Below are 27,958 nucleotides of genomic sequence, written 5' to 3' on the forward strand. Positions count from 1 at the left end.
TGATGCATAGAGTCCTCCGTACATACTGTATGCCGCGGTACATGGTATACTTGGATAGATTCCTCCGCGACGGGGTTCATGCAAATACCATTAGTGCGCCAGTACGGCTCCTCCACCTGTCAATGCCTAGATGCAGGAGGCTCACAAAGAATGGAATGTGATGTCGTGCTGTGGTTTGTCCACCTCCGCATATTCTAGTCTGCGGGCATCAAAGCCCTGACTGTCACTTGTGCCACGTTTTTCTTACGCATGATGAACGAAAATGTTAAAGCCTGCTTTATATCCGCAGCAGCGGCTGACTTGCAGATCTCAGGGGGGCGGCATGTGTCATGGATTGCAAAGGACAGAGGCCTAGGGTGTAAGTAATCGTACTGAAGCTATACTCGCATGTCGTGAGTGTCAGTTCCTCTGAGAGACATGGATGCATAAGTCTCTTGTTGTACTTAGGGGTGTACGAGATGCAAGCCCTAATACTAACCAATGTTCGGTGTACAATTACGAAGTGGTAAGCACCAAAAACCGTACGGCCTGTCGGAATATGCCCGGCTTGCAGGTACTCAAGCTATGATGACAGGCAGGCTGCATAAATGCCACTTTGCTCTAGATAGGATGGGGTGTTAATCTTTCAGCTGCAAGACTAAACCAGATCGAGATTGTGCTTTAAATATACGATATGGCGTAAAGCAAGCAAGCAAGCTCGGGGCTTTTCCTTGTCGTATTTCTCTTTGCAGATAGCGTCGTGTGTCGCGATGAATGGCATCCACGTCTTGAGTTATTCCCTCAAGATCCGCGGCGTCGATGGCCAGCAATATAACTTGCTTGGCCACGCAACGTGTCGGCAGTGACAGATATCACAGTCTCAGCCCCCAATGGCAAGCGGTTGGATATTGTCAGGGTACACGCCTTTCAGTAAACAAATTTGAGCAAGGATGGCCGACTGTAATTACTCGTAAAGGATCTTCTAAGCAGATAGTTCTCGAAGGGGGGTTCATTGCCACCCCAGGTTCCATCTGCATAATCATCTGCTAGGCCTGGATTAGCGATGTCGGCCACAAAACCTCGTGCTAAGAAATCACCGCAAAACACTCACAATTGTGCCTAATACTGGTAGCCCGACTTCGCCATCATCTCAGCTTTCGGTGAACTGGGTAATAGGCCATTGGACGAACGGCTTGAGTTAGCAGTGCTGTTAATGAGAGTCCCTGCCAGCTCTCAAGACTGCCTAGGTTGACTATCACCCACCAACGACGAGGACAATTCCCCAGCCAAGCATGACATGTCACTTTAATGAGACAGCATGGGGTGGCTCAGCGACCTCGGCCCCTCTTCATAGGACAGAGATGGTGCGTATTTGTGTGATGGCCACTCGAACAATGAATTCTCCATGCCAGGAGCCGGGGTCTGGACAGCCAGGATTCAGAAAGCAGGGTATAAGGGCCTCAAGGAATGGATTGGGAACGGGAGCAGGGCAACCTACCAGAAAACAATTACATAAATTTCTTGTTAGAAACCCACAAATGCAATCTTCATCCGGAAGGCTAGATAAGCGGTAGTGAGGGGCTAACTCAGGTGCAACTCCTCGCCCAAGGTAGCTGGGCGCGTCCTAGCTATGAAAGCATTTCCGCCTTGCGAGACCAGTCCCATCTGCCTTCGGTTAGGAAGACTTGGTCGCTTCTCAAAAGTTCTAAAAGAAAGGATTGTGCTGCACAGTTGTGAAAGAGGAAAAGACATAATTTAAAAACCGGGAAGTGGGTGTCCGGAGTGCCCCATACCTTGTGATGGATAGATATGCGGATGCCATCTCACGAGGTACCCATTGGTGGACGAAAGGATTTGCTCACATTTCATTTCACACATCCAGGCGCTTCAAAGCACTCCATACAGTAGCATCTGTTGTCTTGTGTCCACTCTGGGATCGGTTGTGGGCACGAACGGAGACGCTAACTTGAGGATGCACGACTAACTCTGACGAAGTTGCACGACTTCCATCCAGTTTCTGTCGTCTTGCTTGAACAATGCCAAGTCTGGGGGGTAGAGGATCGTTATAGCGAGGGACGTAAGCTCTGTGTGACCCAAGGCTGGCAAAAGCCGAGCTCCATTTGGAGTTGAATCAGGGATAAGGGCAGCATCTTGATGCCAGTCAATTTTGATTTGCAACGCTCGTGGCGTACTAAATTGTCGTCAGTCAAGGAACCCCGCCGCTCGGGTCATCCCGCAGTTTGTTCACACTAGAGCTTGGAGCATAGAGAAGAGAAGAGAAACCATGCAAAAAATGGTGGCAGGCTAGGGATGGGTGAAAGAGCCATTGCAGTTGGCGGGCGCTAACAAATGGAGGCCTGCTGCGCCGTTGCGTTTGATTATACTTCACCAATTCAAGAAGGGGGGCTCACAAGGCCGAAGCTTCAGGGATAGAAGAGAGTCACTCACATTCCACAACTTACGACGGCAGTTCTCGACGCCCTGGCTACTGCTAAGCGACACTTGTACTACTCTGTGTTTCGAGCTTCGTCCTTGGCGCTTGTATTGGCTGGCTATTCCCGACAATAGATGCGGCATTGCTATTGTCAGAGGCCCACCGTCGAGTGTACTTGTGTTCCGCGCTTGTATGGTGGAAAAGGCTCTCTGCATAATCTGCTCTTTGCAAGAGTGATATGTGATGGGGCACAGAGGATTGCACCCATTCTCGGATCCTTGGCTTTCCTGATTCGCAAATGAATCTGCAAAGCCTTCCAAGTTTCTTTTGGATGACTGTCCACACGAGAGAAGCGGCCCTGAAGGTGGAAACCCCAAGTTCATTGGGCTTCATAGAAGGTGAAGCTCCCCTAGTTTCACAATTTTTTGTCCCTCATCCTCGGTTGATGGGACGACGAAAGCAAAACGGCCTCCACTGTGGCTCGTACGATGTGTACGTATCCTTTGTCGACATGTCGCACAGACTTGTATGAGCTGCCGTAGACCCATCTGGATGGATGCATACCAGGTAGCTTACTAGTCGTAATACAACATTCGTACACGTAGTATTCTTGGTGCTGATATTTGCTGCCTGCATTTCTTTCTTCGTATTCCAGCAACTTATAAGCACCCGTGGCAACGTCGTAAGTACCTGTTGGGCACGTCTATGTGGCCCGAAAGTGCCAGGTGGGACAGTTGCAGGAAATTGAATCTGGTGGAAGCAGACAATGGCCATTGTTCATCAGCACCAGCCAGCGGTTGGCGATCTTGTTCATTCCGTGTTCGGCTGTCAGATGCACATGCGGATCTGACGTGTCCTCGTCAACCCGTCTCGATATAGTTTGCTGACGAGCGCGCCGCGACGCAGCCGGCGTGGGTCAATAACGGCCAGGTTGTCACTCGTACGAAGCCGATCTAGGCATCTGCTTCTGGTCCAGAACTGGGAAGTATGGCGGACTAGCTGCCGATCAGAGTGTTGGTGTTGTACGGACGTGGTAGTTGATCTGAAGCTGAATCCCCTGATGAGAGAGGAAGAACGTCACAAAATCCCTTTCTGTCGATAGATACTTAGTACTTCGGTACGTAGGTACTAAGGTGTCTCCTGCCTTCCAGCTTGCATCCCTACTATACGTACCTTTGGTAGAATCTGAGGTACTGCAGAAGTATAGCCTAAACAGCCAGGAGGTAAACGTACCACAATTCTTCAGGCGAGTCTTCTGGGTATGGATCGTACAGGTACGCATGCCCCGGGCTCTGTGCTCTTCCTAGTACTTGTTGCCTACCAGCGGGCGCTCAGTCGCGTGTCAGTGGGGCCGCGGCTCGCTTTCCTGCCGTTCTTGAGAAAGCCAGGCACAGAGACGTCGATCCGTAGAAGGAGCTGGAAGGCTGGGACAAAGGAACATTGGAAGTTCCTGTACAAGCTTTGGGAGGCACTTTCCTCCAACTTCCCCGGCCAAGTTCCGTACTCGATACACAGCACGTGATGAAATCCAGGACAGGTTTCTTGATCTTTTTTCGTTCTGGCTCTTCTTCTTCGCCTTCATTCAACAGGTATCCATCTACAGCAACTCGATCAAACGAAGCGTCTTATCGCCGACCCAGACGGCGATCGTGACATGTGAGAATCGGCCCCATCTCGATGCATCATTTTCACAGACAACCATATCCTCGGCGATGAGACACAGCCCCGAAGCTGGAGCATCCAGTCAGATTGACTGCCACCACACCCTCTCCGTCTTTCCATCGATTCGGTACACAGGTTGATAGATACATAGTAAGCACGCAAAGCGGCTGGCCTGCTTGGCGAGACGCAGGTGCAGTAGTTGACAAACAAAAGTGTAGATGCCTTGGCCACATCTCCTCGATGACCAAGCGGCAGACTTGAGACAGTTGCGGCATGCCGTTTCCCGGTTCTCACTCAGGGGAAAACCAGGTTGTGCTTTCGTGAACAAGCCGATCTGGAACTTCCTCTTCATGACTCTGTAGTCCTTCACAAGCGAATATCCGTAAGTAAAATCTGCTCTTGGACACATTTGTATCCACTGATTGTAGCACAAATTGCTACAATCGAGTCGTTGAGCGCAGACATGGGGTCAATCTCGATCACCAAGCCTCTTCTGCTCGTGATCGTCTTGCGAACCCCTCCCCCAACATCCACCGGAATGCTGCTCCGTACTTCCATACATTAGCTGCATCTACTAACATGCTGCTAGTATTTGCGAGTAGGACATGCAGTCAGATTTTGTATCCAAGTTTTCCATGGCAAGTATTGCTACTCCGACTTTCCCGTCTAGTTGCCCCTGAACATTCCGATGCAGAGCACGGGGAGCAACGTCCCACACATCTACTGCGTTGTTCATCCCATTGAACAGATCGATCAGTGCATGCCTGATTAGAGCTCGACCTTGTCCTGTGGACGTATCACCCACGAATGGCATGAATTGACGCCCCTTTGTAACAAGGCTCTGGAGTTGATGCTCCTGCATATGGTGACACAGGATCGGTACCGACATCAGACCGGGATATCATCTGTCATATTCCTGCAGGCATTGCAAGCACAGACCCCACAGCGACTTTTTACTACTCGTCACTTGTGCTATTGACAGTTGCCATCAAAACGGGGATAACGTCGTCACTCAGCTCAGCGCTAGCAGCAATATTTCCCTTTGCCAAACGAGGGTAGGTCTTGGTACGGAAAACCAGTCAATTGCAAAAGCACCAGCCAGTCTTTGCCACTGTTGAAACCTGCTCGATGAGAAATTTGTACAACGTCTATACGCCGTGGCTGGTCCATCCCAGTCGGCATCACCATCAATATTGTTTCTTTCATATCTTTCCAAGGTACGCATGCAGTCTGAAAAGGAGCCCCAGTTGGATGTAACCCCACAGACATAAACTGCCGGCAGCGCAGCACCGCGTTGCCCTGCGCTTGAGGCTCAAGACTCCTGATATGATCGATGGTGCCACAGATATTAGCATAGAAAGCAAACATGTTGTACAACACGCTTCCGCATGCTTCACACGTCGCACTTCGGACCGCGGGTGTATTCCGCCCGGCAGGTCCCCCATCTTCGTATATGCTCCCGGCCGGCCGTGTGTGACGTAGCACGAACAGACAAGACAATCTTCCCATATCTGCTCTCCACTAGAGCTCCGATTACAACCGTAACGGAGGATTTAACACCAAAGAGGCAGTCGCAGTGCCATGAACAGCGGCCCCGCCACTCGCACAAGACTTTGCTTGTGTGTATTCAAAAACTTTCCGATATTTGACCAGCAACAAGTAATTCCCCGTTCATCACAAGGATCATCTGGGACGGCGCCGCAGAAGATTACAGCACAATGATGCAGGGGCCGTGGGGTGTGTTGAGCGAGCCGGAACCAATATGGTGGATCAAGCCCTATTCATTCGCTTGTAAGGGTAAGCAATGGGCGGCTATTTTGATGAAGCTACTGGTGCTAATACTAAGCAGGCCGTATGCGGACAGACGGTCGGTCTGTCAGCCAACGTTCTTAGTAGGAGTGCAGTATGCATCGGCGGTTGGAGGTTGCTGTTAGTTATCCATGCAGCTGTATTCGTTCGGTATCAAGGCGCAACTCTTGCGTTCCAATTGCCTGCATACATGCCCGCTTGGGAATCAATGGGTGTGAGGCAATGGGCCTTATCTGGTGCTTGGTCAGGTCCATGGAAATCGAGATCGACTTGGTTGTCGTTTAGATATTCGCCATCCTCATCCCACTCGCACCAAGTGCCCAATCGAGCTTTTCGAGAGACCCACGCCACCCATTTGCATTGCCCTGCCTTTGCAAGCGACTGATTTGCATATTTCTTTCGCTCCACTAGAGCTGCGGGCTCGTACCTGTACTTCATGTGTACAAGAAGGGCCTGAGCAACTGGACATCTCCGGATGTTCTGCATTATCTTTTGAGCTGCAACGGTAAGTGTGAAGTACCCATTCTGAGCACCACCGCGACAGGCATGAGCAATGCAAGTGTGAGTAGGAACTCATGAAAGCATTTGATACGTAAATGATGGACGCAAGTGATTCACAATGGAACAACGCATTGTTTTGGAGTATAAAAAGAATAATATACTAAATACTAGCTTTCGCTCGGCCCGCGCCGAAGGGGACGATGCCCTCAAGCCACATCTCGATATCTCCATTTGGAATACCAATGCCTACCTGAAGAAACGACGAACCAGCTTGGCCATCTATTGATGCCCAGCGGCGACGAGGCTTCACACATGAACTTGTGCCTTATTCACTCCTATTGTCACGGACGACCACAATGGCTTCGCATCACCAAGACACGTGGTGGCGCAGCAATGGGATTTCCAATGCCCTCTAGCATTTGCAGAAGCACCTCGAGATATGACAGAGCACAAGTATCGACTGTGATTACATGTATGCGCTGGCCTGCTTGGGGAGTACGGGGATCCTTGGAGTCTAACCCCAGCTGAGGAAGCGAATGCAGTTGGTTCGGACGTGGCTCCGTTGAAAAGCTACCCTCCTTTCTCTTCTCTTCTCTTCTCTCGCCGTCGATGATGGACCAACGGTGCAGCAGACGAAGTAAATGGTTGACACCAAGTCTCCATCTAGGTGCAGGACAGCGGCATCATATACATACTACAAGTACCCGTAAGACTCGCTTCATGCAGCTCCGGAGCGCGGTACAGTACGAGTACTTGCCCCCCTCCCAATTCCTCAACGGTGGCTCGTCTCGACAGGGGGGGCACATATTTACGCGCGGTGGCACCCCTCCCTCTACTCCATAAACAAGCGGGCTAATGTAAGTCGAACCTCATCCGGCCATGCCCCGGCAGGACCCTAAGTTCGCCTCACCACCAGGCGGGCCTGTGAGGTTTAAAGTCCTCCGGCTGGCTACAGCAGCTTGGTGGAATGCCATGTACCAACGGTTTGTAGGGTTGAGGCTGTCATCCTGCCAGGCCCATCCTGGACAGCACCTTATCCTATTACGGCCCTTCTGGCCAAGCACCGCATATATGCACACACGCGGCGGCTTGACAGGCTGGTGGGGGGATGTAGGGTGTGCGACAAGAGGAATCAGAGCTCGACCATCACCGCAGAGCTCTATCAGTTCCTCTGCGTTTCCCGGCGAAATAGGAGATGAGTAGTCTACATCTCTACCCAGCAGGTAGAGCTGGGTCCATGCTTTGTTCTTCATTCCTCGCTGAATACCACCCCGGTCTCTCTCCTGTCCTCTCCCATTCACGCATTTACCTTGGGGCTGCAGCAGTGAGTAAGAGCAGCGACCGACATACTAAAAGGCTGTCTTTCGCTGCCGTATTCTCGACATAAAAACTCGAGGACATCCCGGTATAACGACCTGGAGCCAGAGCAGAGTTCGACTGCAACAGCAAACAGTGCTATCTTGTGCCAGCTTTTAATTCGAATAACCAACCGGCCACCACCATATATCGCATACGCATCATGGCTTTGCGGCATGAGATCCCTGGTCACGGCGACGTCATGGACATAGGCGGAAGCCGAATGCATGAGGATGTCGGAGAGAGACTGTCCAGGGTCCTCACGGCTGTCTATGGCCCCAATGCCAAGCCAACTCTCCCAGATGAACTCCTGTATACTGATGTGGGACTGCCTATATGGAACGAGATCATTTTCACCCCGGAGTTCTACCAGACACACGACGAGATTGCGCTCTTTGATGCTCACGGTAGCGACATCGTTGGGCAAGTCCAGTCTGGTGTGACCATGATTGATCTTGGAGTCGGGTAAGTCTCAACAAGGATCAATCCAGGGGATCATATGATCTAACAAGCTCCATAATGATTCAGTGACACTCGTAAAGTGGAGCATTTGTTGGCTGCTTTTGAGAAAGCGCAGCAGAAAGCCACCTACTTGGCTCTTGACATCTCCAAGGCCTCGTTGGAGCATAGCGTGGGCTATCTTCTCGACAAGCATTCTGCAGCGGATGCAAAGGTAACTTGCGCAGGGCTGTGGGGAACATTCCAAGACGGGATGGCCTATGTACAAGGCATTGAGGGCCAGAGACTGTTTCTCTCGCTGGGCTCAGTGCTTTGCAATGACCCTTGGCCAGAAGCCTTGAGCCATCTCAAGTACTGGGCCAAGGCACTCCGGCCAAACGATTTTCTCCTGGTAGGAATGGATGCTCACTTGCTGCCTAACGATAAGGACAAGATCTGGGCCGCCTATCATTCCAGGGACGATCTATACCACCAATTCTTCCTGAATGGCTTTGAGCAGGTGAACAAAGCGATTGGAGAAGAGTGGTTCCAAGAAGAAGATTGGGACTTCATGGCGCAGCTTGAAGAAGAGCCCACAACTCGGCATCGATTCTTCTTCCGCGCCAACAAGGATGTCACAATCCACAAGCTTGGACGGACCATCAAACAAGGTGAAGAGCTAGACTGGTTCGACTCTCACAAGTATGGAGAGGAGAGCGTTCGACTCATGTGCCATAAGGCGGGACTGAGTGTGATAAGTGTCTGGCAAGCACCAAACTCCGAGTTTCGTGAGTTCTCGACTGTTTCCCCCTTTTCTCGGTCTGCCTTTACTAACGATATGCCTTGCAGGACAGTACCTTTTAAAAATGAAGGGGGGGCAGGACCAAAGAGATGATGGGGACAGCGCCGTATCAGGGCTGATTTAATAACCCTTTGGACTGCGGGATACTTTTCATTGTTTGCTCTCTTAGATTGGACTCCTGAGCAATTGGCGAGAAAGGCGATGCTAGACAGGTCGTGTCGGAGACTGGAGAAGATGCCAGTCTAAATAGATAGGCTTAGATAGACTTGATGAGACCAATTGATATCCGAAAACCGTTAGGTCAAGCACAGTATCTCAGACTCGTGGTCTTGCACGCGTTTGACTAGATGCTCCCACCATGGTATTCTTTTGCCGACATCATCATCGAGCTTTCCTTTGGCAGGCGGCTTCAAGTTGGGATCAGAGTCAATCCACGTCCAGATCCGTTTCAATGCCTCATAAAGTGGAGGAACGCTCTATACGAGGCACACCAAGTTAGCGCTTCGGAAAAGAGTAGAGTAGGTGGGAAAGAAGCTCAACTTACACTTCTCACTGGCGTGCTGGTGACTTTTTCAAACCACGTCTGCGCAACGGAGGCGTGCACAGGATCTGTCGCAAGCATTCCCAGAAGGAAGACTGGAAATAGAGGCGCTTGGGCGGTGAAGTTGTAACCTGAAGTTGGCATAATGTTTATACATTTGGCAAGATCGCTTAAATTAGTCAACACCTCTGGGTGATTCCGGGGCTTTCTGTGAAGATTCAATTTGTTAAGAACAACAACTTGTACCCAGTGGAGCGAAAGTTAGCTCACCTTAGAGCACGGCACTGGAGATAGATTATGGCGGCAATTCTCCAGGCTTCCGCAGTGACTTCTGTCATGTGGCATGCGCTCTCGATAACATAGCCTTCGGGAGCAGCGCGCACCATTTCAATAGTCTGCGGCAGATCTTTGGCTTCTTCCCAAGGCGCGGCATCGGGTGCGCTGCTCCATTGCCTCATTTGGAGCAGCTCTGCAAGCAAAAACCGGGCAGTGAGCGGAGCGACCGGACTTTCAGGGTCCTGATAAAGACGCGCCGCGAGGTATGAGATTTGGCTCAGCGAATGAAGCAGCTTCTTGGAGAAGCCGCATCCGCCATGAATCTCATACATGTCCTCCATGTTGCCATAGAGGAGCCAGCCGAAGCGAGAGGACTCTTTCTGTGGATCAAAGGTATATGGAGACTTGAGCGGCGTCATGATCTGCGAAAGGACGACAGCTCTGCCAACAATGATTGACTGGGAGATACGAAGAGAGGACGACTGAACATTGGATGGCGACCAGAATCGTGACCCTTCGTCGATTGATTCAAGAAAATGCTCGCATTGCTTGAAGCCTTCCAGCCAACGCGGAGACTGAGGTCGCTTGCGACGGCGCTCAGTATAGACAATCTGTAAAAAATGAGACCCAATTTGTTAGAATCGCTCAAAAGTATTGAAAGTGCAAACACTTCGCAGAAACACTTACGTCTTGCATCGATAAGATGGAAGTAATAGTGATCAGCTCGCTAGTTTCTTCAATAGTAGGATGCGTTTTAGCCAGTAGTTGGCTCAGGCGCGCCTCGGCCTTTGCAAACTGGAGGTTAATGCGTCGACTGATTTCTTCCAATGGCTGGTAGTCGTAGACATATATGCCGGCGAGGCTCTGCATCGCGTACAGCACGCCGTCGTTCCCCTCCATGGGGGCAAAATCCTGCAACCATGAATTTGTTTTGCCCAGAATACTCCGGCCAGGACACCAATTCCTGATATCTATGTTCCCCGAAAAAAGTCAGGATGCGCAAACCTAAACTAAAACTATTGGTGTAGTCTGTTTGGGAATTGTAATGGAGAAAAATGAGGGATGTGAAATGCCTTGAGGAAGTCGGGAGTTTTCAACCTACAAAATGCCCAAAGCTGCCTATCTATCTTATCCATTTTCGAAATCAGCCCAAAATGTGACGGTAACATACGAGGAGCTTGAGACGATGAATGGCTAGCCCAGCCATGGGAGCTCCACGGATGAGCAGAAGGAGATGTGACAGAGTAGCTCGACCCTGCAGACGGCAATGTGCCGTCTGAGAAAGACAGCGAGCGATCGGATCTCCTCTGAGAGTTTAACAAAATCGCGGTAGCTTGTGATAGTTGTTTGGCGTACTGATGTGAGTGGCGATGAGAAGCAACCAAAGACGATGATGACTGTGTTGAAGGTCTGACGATCTCTTCTACTTGGTCATCATCAGCATCATTGCCAGGCTGGGCAGCAGCCGATACAGAAGACGAGCGTCCGCCCTGCGTTCTTCGCTGCGGCCAGTTAAATTTGATGTATGAATTGACTGTGCCATCCGAAGGACGACTGAAGCGCCGAGATGCTTGTACAAAGCTTGATACACAATCTTTAAACGGACTGACGAATCTATGTCGTGATTCATGTTTGGAGGAGTTGTGCCCCTGTTCAACTTGGGAAGATACGACCTGCTCAACACTGGCTGAGACAAACAGATCTTGGGGCGACTGGGATTCTCGCTCTGGAGAAATGGAATTGCTCGAAGAGCCATGGTCTGACGATACGAGATCAATCTCCACGGGCGGCCGTACTAGATCCAAATGTCAGTTCTTGATATGCAATAGTAGGGGCCATGGCCCAAGACAGGAAGTGGTAGTTGAATAAGTGCAGACGAAAAATGATGGAACAAAGTAAAGTGTAATTCGCATGAGTGAATTGGGATTACTAGCAAAGGGAAATAGTGCGTGGAAGAAATTGGTATGGTACCGTGTGGCATTCTGCGGTGACAGAAAGGAACCTTGTTCCTTTTTCTCGTCGGATAGGTGCAGAGATCCATAAGAAAATGTTAGATATGACAGATAGATAGTAGTGTTGGGCCAACACAGATCGCGTGGCGTGGTAAGACAACAGGGAGTGTTATGTGTACATATATGTACGAGGGGCAGCGAGTAGTACAAAAAGATAAAAGGCGTAATGGTGCATGCAATGCCAGGGAATTGTAAGACAGGGGAGGGTGGTTCCCAAGCTGGCGTGGGGTGGCATTGCCACAGCGTAGCATCTGCTTGCACTTGACTTACCATTGTCCAGAGGTATCAATGTCATTTCAATTGGCCTGTCTACTGCTTCTGCGGCCATATGGATTTGCTCTTGCGTTGGCCAAGGCAGTGTCGACATCGAATTCACAGAAGACGTTGATTCAGTCGAGGCCGGAGAGGAGCCGGCGTCAACCGGCACTTGCAAAGGAGGCCGGGACGCCCCAAGGCCGGAGGCGGCGGCACGGCCACCCCCACGGCTGCGGACACGGCGACGGACACGGCGTCCACCACGGGCGCCACTGCCAGAAGGGATAACATGAAAGGCAGGAACTGCAGCAGCCGCAGCAGCCGCCTCCGCAGGGTCTGGCGCAGGCCGGAGCGTCCGCTGGCGAGTGTGATCCTGGGATTGAGAGTGCGGATGCGAGGGCTGCGTGTGTGGCGCCAGCTTGATGCGCTTGGCTGGGCGCCCTTGATCCAACGAGTCTCCCATCTGGGCGAGTCAGGTGCTTACTGGAAGCGAAGAGACCAGGCTCGCGTGGCAACGAGGATTCGGGACGCCTTGATTAGAACCGTAGGCCGCAGACACACGCCAGGCTTGTCAATGGTGGGCTCACGGACGTCGGACAGGAACACGCGCACACATGCACACACGGGCCAGGGTGTGGGTGTCACTGAGCCTGGACGACAACGAAAGGCAGGCTGGCGGTGGACCATGCACAATTAATAAACCCGATCGCCAATTACCAGCCGGCAGTGGCCTCGCGAGAAGAGTATTTGCCGGGCTATACCAAGTATGACCAGAAGCGGGCGTTTCATCCACGGGCTCGGCCAGCCGGGTCAATCAGAAGCCACCCTGTGGCTTTGGCGATCAGATCTGGCACTGTATCTGGTTTGTAAAGAGTGAGTAAGATGACCATTAGGGCGTGTAAGTGTATGAATTGTGTGTGAGATCGTGTGTGTGGGGAGAGGAAACTCTTCGGTACAACGACCAGGCTCTGACCTCCACAACAGCCCAACGGGAGGAAACAACAGAGAGGCATGCGGTGAGATTCAAAGCGAAAAGAGGCAGAAAGAGAGGGCCAGTTACCGGCAGGAATGCCAAGACAGTTGGTTGGGAGAGGGAAGTTGTTGTCTGCATAGATCAAGTAACTAAATACAACGTACCAGGTGGCGTGTGCCGCCAAATGCAGGCATGTAGGTATCAAGGGCAGAGAAGCGGATTAAGTGCGTGCAGCAGGTTCAATAAGCTCGGGACACGACTAATACGAAGACTGGTTCGGCAACGCAACAACCGTTGAGACTAACGCGAGAATGATCAGATACCATAAGGGTACTCGTACCAACAGAGCGATTCGTCCAATATGGGGATGGAGTGCAGGATTGGCCGAGGGGTGGCGGGCTGGTACTTGCTCGGGCCCAGGGGTGGTAGGGGTAAAATGAGAAAAGAGAAAACAATGCGCGTGAGGATACTCAAAAAAAAATCTGCAGCGGCCAACTTGGGCTTCCGACTCAGCCGGCGACGATCTGGGGTGTTGGATCTGATGCGCCGAGAGAGGCAACAAGAGGATAAGATTGGGGCGGAGTGGAAGAGGAGGAGGAGGAGGAGGAGGAGCAGAAGAGAAAAGAGAAAACAAGGAAAGCCGAGAATCGGCGGAAAACTTTTCTCACGCTTTCTCTCTTTTCTCGTGAGGGGAGCAAAGATAAAAGGGCCCATGGAGGAGCTAGAATCCACCGGACAAGACACCAAGACCCCCTCGTGCCGGCATCAACTGGGTACGAGAGAGAGAAGAAGTGGCACTTACCCACGAAGCTCCGCTTGGGAGAGAATATAGCCGCATTAAACGGTCCCTGAAGATCGGAGGGACCAACTCAAGTAATCAAAAGTGTAAAGGCGTCGCGATAATACGAGCGGGTGTTACTCGCACTCCGGGCAGTGGTAGCAGTACAAAGCAGTCAGATGGAGAACCAAACCCTCGGGGCAACGCGTGAGCTTTGGCTGATTCCTTTATGTATTCTGGATCTTGGGGGGATCTAGGGAAGAGTCAAAAGTTTGTAGGTCCAAGGACATCTTATTCGAACTCTCTTCGTCCTGCTAAGCGTCGATTGTCTGTTACGCTTAGATGCAGCGTCTCCCCAAAAGAGGGTGCGTATAGCAAGGGCATGACCGGGCCCTTGGAACCTGGAGATGGCCATAATTTCTTTTGCTTGGGGGGCTTGTACTGTACAAAGCCCCGTTTCTGCACCAACGTGATGCTTCCGACGTACTGGTGCCCTCTAAAGCCTCACGATCGCGCTGTCCGACCAGGATGCTCATGATCGGGGCCAGGGTCCTGGCCTCACCGAGTGGAGAAGTGCTGTGCCATCCCTGCAAGAAGGGATTGCTTGTTGCAGCTGGCGGTCCTCCAAGCTTCCCCAAGGACCGTCCAGATGATCGACGAGCAGCCAATCCGACAATGGCCTAACGCACATGGAGACACGGCTCGCATACCGGTGTGCAGGGGTCGAGGCCTTTACTGCTTCTGGTGCTTTAGCGTGGCCAGCTCACGGCAGGTCGAATGGCGCTTTATTGTTGTCTCTTCTCTCGCCAGCTCCTCGACGCCTCAGGTTATCGCGGCCAATCAACGGCCTGGCTCCTGCGACCACCCAAGTGCTGCACCATTTGCTGTGATTTGCCTCCCCTCCAGGCTCAAAAGGGGCCGCCGTCCGTCTGTGACGCCGTGAAGCTCGCTTCTGTTGCACAGCCCGAGGCTGCTGGCGTTTCCTGATCTCTCTTTTGAGCCCCCTCCTTCTTTGCCGTCTCCTGCTCGCTCGGACGGGTATTTCTGCTCCTGGCCCCAGCCATCGCCACCCCCATCTTCTGCCCGTTCCTATCCTCTATTGTACCTCTATCTCGTCGTCCCTCTGGTCTCTGGCGCCCTCTCAGTCGGTGCGGAGTCGGGTGGGTAACACAAACCAAGCCATTGGCCTCACGATCCTTTGCACTCAAGGCAGGGGTGGCCATCATCGCGCCAATCACAGGCATATCAGTCACAGAGTGGCCACTAAGCTCAGCCGAATCAAGACCCCTAGTCCCTCTCCATCTCAAACCCACCCAAGAGAAAAGACACAGACATGGGAAATCCCATCGCCCCGTGATTATTCATCCTTCCCATTCCCATTCCATCAGCGAGAGAGCCTCACCTCACTTGCGAGTGGGACGCCGGAGTGCTCACTAAAAAAGAGCACACACGACGGCCCCTTTCCCTTTGCCCACTTGGCTTGGACCTACGCAACTCCAACGGGGGCTTTCGGATCGGTCCCTTACTTAGTTCATTTTTGCTTGAGCCGTCAGTCACCAGGTCGCCACAAGGCTGGCCGGGTTCTGCTGCCTCTTGTCCTGGGTTGCGACCCACGGGACCAACCACGGGAAGGCTACTCTAAGTCTCAGCCATCGTCTGTCCTATTTGAATCTCGTCATCGTTTCTAGCCCTCGGGTGGTGCTGCTGCCAGTTATATCGGCTTGGTGTCAGCGAGCGAGTGAGCCCGAGCGTGAGCGGGGCGATTGGAGAGAAAGCGATCGGCTCAATCAATCGTCAACGCTAGAGCTGGGGATCGGGCAGAGGTGAGGTTTCACTTCAGCCTCATGGCCTGATAGGGGAGGCTCCCCTGGGACAGAAAAAAATCGTGGTTCTAGACTGTCTACTCTCCAGAGTGCCGAGTAGTATATCCCAGGCTAAAGCCTCCGTTTCTTATCTAGAAGCTGGAAGTCCTGTAATACAGGTAGTGTCAACTCACACTATGCCGCCACTCAGCACCACGCATGTCTTCAAGTTTGGACTTACTACGCCGCCTGCAACTGAGTCTCTGGAAGAACTTATTCAACAGCACCTCAAACAAGCCGCTCGCAAAGTTGAGCTGGCCGCGGGTGACTTGTTCTCTGCCTCTGTCCCGTCGTCGGAGTCGTGCTCAGCCGAACCACAAGATGTCGCCGCTCTGGTGACCGAGATGGGAGACTACCTAGCCCGAACTGCCATGATATGGTCCTCTCTCATTCAAAGTCTCATCCAGGGACCTCACATTGACCAGGTTACTCTACAAATACTAGAGAAGTCTCGAGCAGACACCCGGGTTTCAGACCTCGCCGCATCCGTTTCCATGGACGTGACCCTTAGTCGTCTTCGGTATGTATATGTTTTCTTCTTCAGCCACTTCGTTCCCCTTCCTCACCTTTTGTTCTTCCCTTGTCAACATGTAGGCAATGGCACAGACTAACCATATCATGGCTATGGCGTGCAGCAAGATGCGCGACCTGGCAGAGCAGTACGCTCGAGATGTCCAAACAGTATGGACGGTTGGAGGCAGAAGGTCGAGTCTGGCTTCACACGCGCCCCGGATGTCCATCTCGTCACACGACGGCCCCCCATCCGCTGCCCCATCGGTGACCTCATCGGCGACCTCGTTGGACATGCAAGAGGCGCCTGATACGCTCTCGCGCGCACCTAAACGTCGCAAGCAGCTTCCCGATGCCGCCGCTGTACAGCGTGAACGAGCGGCGGCGGCGCCACATCCACCACTGCCGCCGCTCCCGCTCTTACCGCCGGCTTCATCACTCTTATTGCCGCCCATCTTATCAGATGCCGCAGACTCAACTGGACCGGCGCCGAACAACCCACCGCCGAGACCGCCGAAGCTATCAAGGGCTGCGGCCAGGAGAGAGGCCGAAGCAAGGCCATTACTAATTTCAACGCCAATGGCCCCAATACCAATAGCAGCATCGGCCACGGCGTCTGAATCACCACCAACGCCTCCACCACCGGAAACCCCAGTGTCCGTAGCAACGCCGGCGTCAGACGCGACGGCAACTGGGGCAAATCCTCCAGAGCAAGATGAGTCAGACGACTACTCGGATGAGAATGAATTTGCAGGCATCAACATGAAGGCCTTGAAGCAGCGAGGCAAAGGGAAATACTACTGCCCCAGGGGGCATCAATGCGACAAAGGCGGGGTCGATAAACATGGCAACCTGATACTTTTCGATCGTAACTCATCTTTTGCGTATGTAGTCATCTCCCCATTCAGCGCGTGGCGCGCATGGCAAACTCCCATTCCCTGCTTCCCTCTGCCCCAGGAGTTTTGGAAAGTCAAGGGGGCCTGCTCCCGAATACAAGCGGAAGAGCACCTGCGACATGTGCTTTGGTGGACATGTTTGCTAATATATCCTGCAGGCAACACTGTAACAAACATCGAAAGCCCTGGCGGTGTGATGTGCCTGGCTGTCCGAATCCTCCCAAGAAGCGTCGGTTTGCGCGCCGTGACGGACTGGAGCGTCACAAAGCCACAGTCAAGCATTACTTCATGACGTGAGTAGGAGAAGACTCCCTCCTCCTTGTGCAACCAGATTGGCTTACAAACGCGTAATGCGTAGACAGATATGAGAATGATGTTCCATCTCAAGACCTTGAAGAACCAGGGTGGGGAGGGAAAATGAATGTGCTGCAGGGATCACACGATGGAATCAATCACAGGTGACGGGCGAAAACTGCCAGTCAGCTGTTGTGATTCTGCAGAACAAGGCCAGCTGGGCCTGACGATCTCACAACGCGCCTCAACAACAAGTGTAGCGCCTTCTCAAGGATCGGTTCCGTCAGCTAGAGAAGGGACACAGCACTGGCGAAAGCGGAGTCGAAACGAGTCGGTGAGGCTGGCTTAGATGCCGTCCCCACGCCCACGGCTCTCCCCGAGTCCGCGCCCTGTTAGTCCCAACGCCATCCAAAGGTGGATCGGGCTATCATTGCCCGTCTCTTAGCCCCCGATGTCACGGTACCCGTCGGCCCCCCGTACACACTAATTTTGTCTTTTGCGCTATCAGGACTTGGTGGCTTGCGTCCAATTTGATTACCCCTGTTTTGCCAAGCAAGGGAGGGTTGGTTTCGTTGCTTTTCTTTTCTTTTTCTTGGTGGCGCTATGTTCTTGCTTGTTTAGTACAGCATCGGAAAACGCAACTCGCTCTGAGTGGCTAGATTATACGAGGATAACGATGACGACGAAGACGGTGTCAGGCTAACTGACAAAACTATTGGGTTTAATAACACACGGGACGGAATAAAAAGGAAGGGCAAGATAGCGGGCGTTTAGTTAATTCGAGGGGCGGGGCCACCCATGTACATATTTCCGCATCCTGGAGAGCTGAACTCTGGGATCTGTCCATGACTTCTCTTTGTGGATATACTTCCCAAAAGAAAAAATAGAGCTGATACGATCCATTGACCCTTAATGTTCCGCAATGATAACCGTAAGCCAGGGGGAACGATGCGAGGCAGTTTTTTTCCGGACCCGAATTGTGTACTCGCCCGACCAGGAGGCTGGTTGTTCAAGGCGGTTAACTGACTGGGTTCCAGCGTTTCGAGTGCTGGTTGAGGGGACGGCTCCATTCATTGGGCTTCAACGCCCATGATGCCTGATGAACTGATGCCAGGTCGCCTGCCGTCGCTTCCCAATCCAGGGAGTGCACCTTGTCCTAGAAAAGGTTTGCCCGTACTCTAAGCCTCATGCGGCGAGGAGAGAGCATTTCCAGAAAAAAGAAAAGCAAACATCGTGTAACACATAGAGTGTCAGACAGCGGGCCGTATGTAATCGTATCCCAAATCGTGCCCAATATTACCATCTGAGCCTCGTGTATTTCCTCCCAATCTCTCGTCTCAGGCCCAAAATCACAAGGAAGTCTGCTGCTGCACTGCCCCCGCTTCTCGCCCTTATTTCTTTTGGCGTTCTCATATTATGAATCAGGTCACGCGGTGATGCAAATTGCAATCTGCATGAATCCTTGGGTTTTGCAATGCATTCTTCTCTTGACCGGTCAATCTAAAAATGCTGACCGGTCAATGATGCCAGCCCTATCCAGCAAATGGGAGCAGAAGTATCCACCAACAGACGCACATGGTGCATGCGTGATGACAACAGGCCCCGCGAGCTTGGTGGATCTCGTGTAAATGTGTGTGAGCCGTGCCGAGAGTAGAGTACAAACACGAAAACTTCTCAGGCACTATTGCAACACACTATCAGAGGTCGAAAAAAATAGCCGATAGACGGCGTGGGGGGGCAACAGACACCGAGTTCTTGGACTCTCTCCACGTGTGTCCTCCAGATTCACGAGACATGTACTGTTTGAAGAGCTGAATGTTCTCCAGTAAAGCGGATGCCCCGTACCCAGCTTTGAAAATCGAAAGCCTAATAGTAGGTAGTACAGAGTACGTCCCGGAAAAAACTGGAAAATCACAACGGCTAGCGGTTCTCTGCACTCTCTTCTAGCTTCAGCTGTCAGAATCAGTGCTCATAGTCACAGTCTGAGATCAGATGATGACCACCTTCCAATTCTCTAATACTTCTACGTGAGAAGCAAATAAGAGAGAGCTCTCTTTCTGACTGGCCCCAGCCTTGAAGGAATAGGTCAAGATGCTAGGAGAGCGAGTTGACCGAGAAGCTCTTCGCTGTCCCGCTTACCCCGAGGCGACGTGTCGGAAACTAAGGATGCGGAATCGAGACATGTTGGTCGTCATCCTTCTCATAGACCCCGAGAGAAAGAACTATTCGTAAGAATAGTTTGAGAGTTTGAGAGTGATCAAACGGCCGCCGGTATGTATTAGATAATACGTCGCAGGATCACTTGACTTCCGGCTCTGGCTACGGTAGTGGCGTTTTATCATCGCATGGAGTCTCGTCTGCCAAAGCGGCCGCACACTTCGATGCAACTAGCCAGCTAATAACAACCCGAAATAGCATACCACCACGGAGTAACGGACGACACCTATCGAAGAACAACAAGATCAGAAGACATCAAATTGGGATGGGGAGGCGACATAGGAAGGGGGGACGCACTCAAGAAGGCCATGCAACAACGGAAGCATGAAGGGAGCGGCATTTACTTCATGTAATGGCCTCCAGATACTGAGGTCAGACGTCCTGTCTATGGCATTGCGACTGTGGTAACTCGACATAGCCGACAGACGCTCGTAACGAAGCTCACCAATAGGCCTTTTGGAGGGGTCAGCATCGACCACCTACAAATGACATGCCATATCAAGAGTGTCGAGTTTCCTTAAAAAGAAGATATGGCGTCACCATGCAGGGCAACATCGAGACGTCGAGGCTGATTGACTGAGGAAAGCTAGAGCAACGCCAGTCGTCGAAGCTAGAGTACAACGAAACCTCGAGAGCTCGGGCTCCTCTTGTCTCCATTGGAGCACAACACCCCGATTGGAATAACCTCAAGTAGAGGGCGCAAGTTTTTGCTCCGAGTGATGCAGCGAACCCACTTGTTTCGGTCGATACCAAACCCAGCGTTGCCTCCATATTACCACACCTCCACGCCTCTCTTGAGACGTCGAAACCTAAACTGCTCGCGGTTTGGCACACCGCCACCTCGAGGCGTGTTAGCTGGCAGATTATATGCGGGTTCTTGTCACATTCAAAGTCAATATCGTGAAGTGGTTGTGGCACGTGGTTCGTCAACGGTGCGGGCCTAGAGCGTCATGACGATGCTTAGGACGACGGCAGCGACGGCGAGAGCGAAATGGATGCCACCGGCTATCTTGATAGGCCGTCCTTATTGTCTGTTCACCAGAGTCTGCCGCGGATAACCTCTCTTTGTACGACCTGGAAGGAATCTTTGGCAAAGCGGACTGCATGTGATGGCTAGCTCGCCACGACATTGGATTCAGCCAGTCCGGAACGACGACGGCGTTTCTGCAATGAACTGCAAGAGATGGAGCTAACAGCCAGCAGGTAAACGCTAGCGAGTGGCGCTCTTCTTGTCCTCTTCGTTACTGGTCCGCTGCGTGTCAGGCACAGCAGCCAACGCTTTAGGAAGAGAACGCACAGGTACCAGGTGGTGTCTTTTCTCTTGATGGGGGGTACCGACTTTGGAGACTCACCGGGTCCCACGTCTGGCCGTCCGCGCATGGAAAAGCTCACGTCGCACATACATCCATTGACGCCCTCGACTTGCAGCTGCAGCGTGTATACCTGTTGGTTGCGAATGCCTCCGTGAATTGCGAGCTCCGATACGCCATACTCTGCCGTTTCAGGCACGCCGTCTGGACCATGGCATACCCTGCGACACTAAGGCCGTATCCGCAGTGGAGATACAAAATATGCATGCCAGCCTGTGGAGCATCGTGGCAGACATAGCGAGCGGATAGCGGACAGGCCTGGAAGAGGGGACAATGGGGCGGATGTTTTGCGCCTACAGTAGCATTACAGTAGGGCGATCGCCGGGGGAGGAGGAGGAGAGAGATGTGGGCGTGGGCGTGGGGAAAAGAGAAAGGGGGGCGCGAGACCAAGATTGGAAGAGAGAGGAGAGAGAGAAGAGGGAAAACAAGGAGGCTCGACAATTTGACGTGACACGAAATAAACTACAGGTGCTTGATGCCTGAGGGATCAACCGCCAAGTACTCCGTACCCACGATACCGATACGATAACAGGAGAAGCGCTTGAAGGAGAGACCGATAACGACGGAGAAGATATACGCATACATTGGATGTCTTTGGCTTGGGATGGCCGGGCAGAGGACAGGGGAAGACGGGAGCTAGACAAAGGAGAATAGAGTTTATATTTTGTACGTGAGGACATGGAATTGGAGCTCTGTGAGAGAATCTTGAACACTGATCCCATGTGTACATTAGGTAGCCAATTATAAGTACCTACCTCGCTGCAACATCGGGGATGTGGCATTGAGCTCTCAATTGCTTCCAGGTTCCGTCCCAAGATCCTCGGTCAGCATCAAATCTATATCCGAAGCTCTTTTGCCGTTAATATTCTGCTTAGCGCAGTCCAGATTGGCGTCTTTGATCGCGCGTAGCTCGGCATTGAGTCGCTGACTACTACTAAGGAGGAATGTTCAAGGTTCCATTACAGGGACCTTAGTGCATGTAGGTACATGTAGGTAAGGTACTGCGCTGCATTGCTTTAGTAGAGCACGAGGTACGGAGCTCTGCCCGATTTATCATCCGTGGATGGCTCAATGGAATTCAATTTATTCTGGTACAGGGTAGTGCTAACCACCAAAATTGTACCTGCCTAGGCCCCTCTGGGGATCGATCGGACATCTCTCTTGTCTCGTTTTTTGCTTTTTCTCGTCACTTGGAGTGTCTCTCCTAATTTCCTCCGCCCCGGGCTGGGCTGCATGTGCTTGGCTTTCGTCTCTTCTCAGTCTCAGTCTCTCCGGGCCTCATGTTGGGCTACGCACTCAGCCTGCTAAATACACGCCCCCTCCGGGTCTCGATTGGCAGCTCCAGCATCTTGTTTCCTCGTCAACTCTTCATACCGATGCACAACGGCTGCTGCATCCGCCACCATCGTGGGCATATCCTAGCCCAGGGTTGCCCTGCCCTGTCTTTGCCCTGTCTTTGCCCTGTCTTTGCCCTGTCTTTGCCCTGAGCCCCTGTCCTCTCCTACCAATCGATCTGTTGAAGAGCTGGCAGTCACTGACACCTGGTCATCCGCAATGGCCACAGCTTGTCTACTTACAGGCACACAGAGGCGGAATCCACACGATGGTTCTGGGCTCGCAAAAGTCCGTCCTTCATGCGTCGTCATACGTTTGTCGTACCACCTGTGTTGTCTCGTTCAATTCGGTGTACTTCTTCAGTTGTTTTCTCTTTCCTCTTCCCTCTAGCCTATATCTTTCACGGCGGCTGTTCTTCTTGCCACAGACTGGGGGGTGTGAATTAATTGGACCCGAGCTACAACCTAAAAGGGATACGTATCTTTTCTGTCTAATGCTGAGACTTGAACCCCCAAACAACCTCCAAGACCCAGATCCGCTAAGGCTCCGGCAGCTGACAGACTTACACCGGGTGATAATGACAGGGAGGGCTAATGTACGGAGTGCGTACAGTACGTTACCTAGCCGGGGTGTTTTCGCGTGTCTTGGGGCCTTGCCTTGCGATGCCCGTATCATCATTCGCTGCTAGATGGCTTGGGTGTTAATGCTTTTTTCTTTCCTTTTTCTTGCACGCCGATCTACAACACGTCAATGCCTTTAGTCAAACTTATTGGGAGGCTCCTCAAGTATAAAGCTCTGGTCATCCCCCTCCTCTCATGAACTTGACGCAGCAAGCAACTCAAGACAGCTTTCCAGACAGACAAGAACATCTTCTTACTTCTCAATTTTCCCTCACCATTTCTGTTATATAAAAATTCCATTTGGGGCAAGACAAAAAGGCAGAGGACAAGACACAACCGTCTCATCCTCTTACATCTCAGTAGCAACGTTTTCTTGTCTCTTCAAGTTGTTAGTGTAGACACAATTCAGTACTACCTTTCACACGATGCATATCGTCACAGGCTCAACCTCTCAGGCCTCAAAGCCAATGTCTACTCCCCCATCACCGAGGCAGGCACCAGACACTGAGCCAGCATCCCCGGCTTCGTCGGCCTCCTCCATCCAGAGTGATGTGCCGTCAGTTTTGATTGTTGGCGCCGGGAATTTCGGCGCTGCAACGGCTCTGAGCCTTGCCAGGAGAGGTGGCTTCAAAGTCACGATTCTTGACACTGCTCCTTACCCAAACCCAAGAGCTGCCTCGCACGACATCAACAAGATCGTGCGAGATGACTATCCAGACAAGCTCTATATGCGGATGCTCATCAGGGCCATGCCCATGTGGCGTGCGGACAAGCTCTACAGCCCTTGGTACCATGAAGTCGGTATGCTTAGAGCTGACGCATCTGACTTTGGTGAAAAGAGTGTTGCCTCATACAGGGCCGTTGGAGTTGCCAACGAGGCGGAATTCCTATCCGTTGATGAGGTGCGGAAACGCTGGAACGGCGTCTATGCCACAGCAAATTTCGGCAGCCTGGACAAGGTACTTTACAACCCCACGGTGGGGTATGCGGAGGCAGACAAGGCATTGCAGGCCGTCATGCAAGCTGCAGTCGACTTGGGTGTTGAGTACGTGGTTGGCGAGATGAAGTCGCTCGATCTCGGCGCTGACGGCCGGTGCGTGGGGATCGAGCTCGCCAATGGCGATACCCTGAGAGCGGACAAGGTGCTGCTTTGCACAGGCGCAAGGACTGGCTCTCTCCTGGCCCAGAGCGCCCCAGAGAACAAGCAGCTCCACATCGGTGACCGTCTGGTTGCAACAGGCGCCGTTAGCTTCTACTCCAAGCTGCAAGGCGAGCAGAAGGAAAAGTTTGCCTGCATTCCCGTACTAAAGAACTGCCTCCCTGAGGTTAAAGGTGCGTTGTACTCTGTACTGAGAAACGTCTGGTTCCTCAACGGAACTGGCTCCCCGCCCCCCCCCTCTCCCCACTTCCAGCACCAGGATGAGGACGCTAGGATTCCCTTCCTTCAGCTGCCCGTACAAGCATAAGACAACGGGAAACAGTCGCTAACAACGATATGAGACACAGGCGAGGGCATGTCGATCCTCAAAGATGGGACCATAAAGTTCAACTGCGATATGTGCTTCACCAACTACGTCGATAACCCTATTACGGGTGAGAAGATGTCCATGACACCTGAAGCGTCAGACTACAACACGTGGACCGGCTCGGAATTCGTTCCCTTCCTCAAGCAGTGCGCTAGGAAGACGTTTGATGGCCTGTATGGCAAGGAGGTTGAAAATCTGCCCATTGAGTCGTACCGTATTTGCTGGTAAGATAAGCCCCTTGTTTTCCTCTTGGGCTTTATGAACACACACTTACACAAGCACCTATTCTAGGGACGCCTCTACACCGACTCATGACTTCCTTATTACGCCTCATCCTCACTGCGAAGGCTTGTACGTGGCTACAGGTGGCTCCTTTCACGGCTGGAAGTTCTTGCCAGTGATTGGTGACTACATTGTTGATATGCTGCACGGCCTCCTTGGTGCAGACTATGCAGACCGATGGGCGTGGGACCAGAAAAGCGGTGATGGCCACTCTGCCAACCCGACCTATCAAGTTGTGGGAGATTTACAGCAATGGATTTCGTAGGCTCCAGAGCGCAGGGCGAGTGCAGCACACAGTCACATTAGATTCATACCGGAAACGGCAGGGGATGAAGGCCGGGGGTTGGGACAGGGCCAGCAAAAATGGGCGGTTCGCTGAAGAAATGGCATACGCTGGGATTATGGCAGTAACTACTTGTAAACGAATTTTCTCCTTTAGGTACATGTATTTAGTTTTGATTTATTTATGCTATCAATTCTTCTTCAATTTTGAAATAAAAATTGGCCTTGTGCTTGGAATATCAATTTTGAGACATGGCGCTTACATAGAAATACATGGGAGTCCCAGGGAATCCGACCCTCCATCTCTCAGCGTGTATTATTCCTTTTTGTCTTTAGTTGCCTCTTTTCATATATACTTCATAACTGACATTAAACGACTTGAAGTCGTCATTCTCGGAAATTTTCAAATAGACTGTAGCGAAAGACCGTGGGAGGGGTCGGCATAGACGGAAAACGGTGACACAGACGTTGCGGCATAACGAGCACAGTAGCAACCGCATGGATAGGGCTTCAGCCGCACCATACAAAGCCCCGCGATGTTTGGGATATGCTGGGTTGATACAGATCGGGGTCAGGAATCAAGTCTAGATTTGGCCTTCTCCCTCATCTGCTTCAATGCGCATGAATGATGATTTCATCAATTCCCAAATGGACGGCGCTATTGATTGCTTTCCTTTTTCTCGTCTGACAATCTTCGTCTACGGGATCTTGCCAAGGCATTCTGCCGGGAGGTCTGTCACTATTCACAATAAAAGACGGACCTGCCTGGCTGACAGCCGTTGAGGCGCCCAGCCTAAGCAAGGCGCCTATGACATGATGAGCGAAGGAGCCCCCTTCTAGCCTCGTCAGGAGGTAGCCTTCATTGGGGTAGCTATTCTATTACTCGTACACCCTCTTCGTAGAGGGGCAGCGAGAGAGACTTGGGCCAACGTATCCTGATATGGTGCGAATCGCGAAGGCGTGGAGCTTTTAGACGGATAAAAGCTTGACACAAAGTTTTTGTTAATCAATGCCCTGAGCTAAAGCGTGAATTGCTTTTTTGATGTTCGGGGTGGTTGATTTTTTGGACTAAACGGCTCATGTGGTGAAAGATCCTTGGCCCGGATGCTGCTAGCGTTGAAATGTAAGACAAGACCTGTTCTTGTATTGGTTTGTGAATGGGAGGAGGCTTCAGTTGTCTGGGCGCCGTCCCTATGGGGAAATTAAAATGGTTGACCGACAAGCTGAAGGACGCAGGGTGTAACCGTATTGACCTGTGTTACGAGTACTCGTATGCCACTCGCCCGTGGAGCGGCTTGGGGTGGGATGGGGAGAGGGCAGGGGTATTTGGCGGTCTTGGTTATTTATTTTCTTTTTCTATGTTTTTGCTTTTTTTGTTTGCTTGACTCAACACGCATGGCATGGAAAGCCTCCGCGCAGATATCACAACGGTTGAGGTGATTTACCCCCTTCTTTTCGGGGGCCGTTTTCTAACCTTTTTTTGATTCATTGCCACGCTGAGCTGAATGTCGAATGAGACGGAAACGATCGGGGATGATGATGCATGTAGATGTGCCGCATGCACGATTATTCGATTATGCAGTCGTAGTAAGTGATAGTGACAAGTTGCATATAAATGAAAACGGCCTTCTCGAACTAATACCTTTGATGACGCCCATCGGGATTAGAGAGGTACAGGTTACAGGCCACAAAATGCAGAGTAACTAGGGAGTATCACCGACTCGTGTGTCTTACTCCCGGTTGGAATTTTGTGTGCGCGTAAATGTCCAAGGCTATCCTGGAATTTCCTCAGCCTGATAGAGTGACGTACATGGATGTTTGCGTTACAAAGACCCTGATCAAATGCCCAATTCCGATATAGCCAATCGCAATGTGTGTATCCTCGGAGCTGCCTCCGCCGGTCATTTACTGACGTATGTATCCTTTATGACAGATCCCCGGTGCCCGGTGCCCTTCATTAGACGGATTACTTCAAGTAGATTACCTGGGAGAGGTTTTCGAATAAGACACCACGTGTGAACTGCTGCAATAACGATAATGCAATGAATGCATTTTAGACTAGATTTAGAGTGGAAAGGAACATGTCAAGAAGTACTGCCAATAGGAGGGCAAGGTGCAGCCCCCCCTTGTTATGGATGTACCGCGACGAGGAAATGAGCTCAACCAGACACGGCACAAATAAATCAGACCATTTTTGTGCATGTTCGGATGCTTATACATGGCTTTTATTTGTATTCGCACAATTTTGGGAAATCCGGATGAAAAAGTGGTAGTACAAAAAGAGTAAAGGAGGTTCTGTTACGTAGACAGCTGAACAAGATAAAACACTCTCCCCTATAGGCGTATTCCGGGAAATGAAGCAAGCAAGGAGTCAATTAGACTAGATAGAAGATCAGGGACGGACCGCGTACCAATGTCCCGAGGACCGAGGAGCCAGTGAGGCGGATGTTGACAAGGTCTTCCTCCGGCCACAGTGCTAGATTATGAAACTATCTATATGCCACTGAGATCAAAACAATGGGATTTCCGGGTTCCCAATATAGTGGTTCTTGTTCTCTCATTTATAATCCCACACCATCTAATGGCGTTATCTTGGGGGTGCAAAAGTACTGCTGCAACTACATGCCCCTACAGATGGTGGTTCGCAATACTGCATGATATATGCCGTGTTTGTGGGATCACATGTAGTCTTGAACGTTCTGGTATTTGCTCACATGAGATCCTTGTCCTGGTTCCTCCAATCACCATTTTAACACAGAGTACAAAGATGCACTCGGTTAGGTACAATGAAGTGATATATCACATATCGTGGGGTTGCCGTACTCAAGCCAGCTGAGTAGGACGTCATTCAAGGCATAACCTGCATTACGGGTGCCCCAATCCCACTCCTTCATCCGCCGTAGCCGCATAATCTCGGATACCCTCATGGTAAGACTAGCATGATGCTG

At 51.6% G+C, this 27,958-nt stretch overlaps 7 protein-coding genes across 7 annotated transcripts; 5 read left to right on the forward strand and 2 right to left on the reverse strand.

The window, feature by feature from the left end:
* Positions 1-2,288: 2,288 nt before the first annotated feature.
* V8C40DRAFT_242248 (uncharacterized protein) lies at positions 2,289-2,980 on the reverse strand. Its single transcript, XM_083215186.1, has one exon. The coding sequence runs from the start codon at positions 2,794-2,796 to the stop codon at positions 2,365-2,367; it is 432 nt and encodes a 143-aa protein (XP_083074050.1). The 5' UTR covers positions 2,797-2,980; the 3' UTR covers positions 2,289-2,364.
* Positions 2,981-7,377: 4,397 nt separating this feature from the next.
* V8C40DRAFT_242261 (histidine-specific methyltransferase) lies at positions 7,378-9,282 on the forward strand. The gene is made up of 3 exons (XM_083215187.1): positions 7,378-8,206; positions 8,270-8,967; positions 9,029-9,282. Exons 1-3 carry the CDS (start codon positions 7,905-7,907, stop codon positions 9,103-9,105), a joined length of 1,077 nt encoding a protein of 358 aa, XP_083074051.1. The 5' UTR covers positions 7,378-7,904; the 3' UTR covers positions 9,106-9,282.
* On the reverse strand, positions 9,176-11,968 carry V8C40DRAFT_200051 (transcription factor domain-containing protein). Its single transcript, XM_083211967.1, has 6 exons — positions 11,770-11,968; positions 10,901-11,593; positions 10,486-10,769; positions 9,793-10,409; positions 9,526-9,730; positions 9,176-9,457 (listed from the first exon to the last, which is right to left on the reverse strand). The coding sequence occupies exons 1-6, from the start codon at positions 11,837-11,839 to the stop codon at positions 9,278-9,280; spliced, it is 2,049 nt and encodes a 682-aa protein (XP_083074052.1). The 5' UTR covers positions 11,840-11,968; the 3' UTR covers positions 9,176-9,277.
* Positions 11,969-13,171: 1,203 nt separating this feature from the next.
* On the forward strand, positions 13,172-13,958 carry V8C40DRAFT_200265 (uncharacterized protein). The gene has a single exon (XM_083211968.1). The coding sequence runs from the start codon at positions 13,400-13,402 to the stop codon at positions 13,868-13,870; it is 471 nt and encodes a 156-aa protein (XP_083074053.1). The 5' UTR covers positions 13,172-13,399; the 3' UTR covers positions 13,871-13,958.
* A 1,480-nt stretch (positions 13,959-15,438) lies between these two features.
* Positions 15,439-17,800, forward strand: V8C40DRAFT_200290 (uncharacterized protein). The gene is made up of 4 exons (XM_083211969.1): positions 15,439-16,198; positions 16,314-17,072; positions 17,243-17,377; positions 17,443-17,800. The coding sequence occupies exons 1-4, from the start codon at positions 15,816-15,818 to the stop codon at positions 17,450-17,452; spliced, it is 1,287 nt and encodes a 428-aa protein (XP_083074054.1). The 5' UTR covers positions 15,439-15,815; the 3' UTR covers positions 17,453-17,800.
* Positions 17,801-23,128: 5,328 nt separating this feature from the next.
* V8C40DRAFT_242282 (FAD dependent oxidoreductase) lies at positions 23,129-25,297 on the forward strand. Its single transcript, XM_083215188.1, has 3 exons — positions 23,129-24,252; positions 24,427-24,670; positions 24,738-25,297. Exons 1-3 carry the CDS (start codon positions 23,346-23,348, stop codon positions 24,991-24,993), a joined length of 1,407 nt encoding a protein of 468 aa, XP_083074055.1. The 5' UTR covers positions 23,129-23,345; the 3' UTR covers positions 24,994-25,297.
* V8C40DRAFT_242284 (uncharacterized protein) lies at positions 25,120-25,546 on the forward strand. The gene has a single exon (XM_083215189.1). The coding sequence runs from the start codon at positions 25,130-25,132 to the stop codon at positions 25,454-25,456; it is 327 nt and encodes a 108-aa protein (XP_083074056.1). The 5' UTR covers positions 25,120-25,129; the 3' UTR covers positions 25,457-25,546.
* Positions 25,547-27,958: the final 2,412 nt, after the last annotated feature.

This window comes from Trichoderma camerunense (genome assembly GCF_050948025.1).
Source record: "Trichoderma camerunense strain CBS 138272 chromosome Unknown V8C40scaffold_7, whole genome shotgun sequence".
Taxonomy (NCBI): domain Eukaryota; kingdom Fungi; phylum Ascomycota; class Sordariomycetes; order Hypocreales; family Hypocreaceae; genus Trichoderma; species Trichoderma camerunense.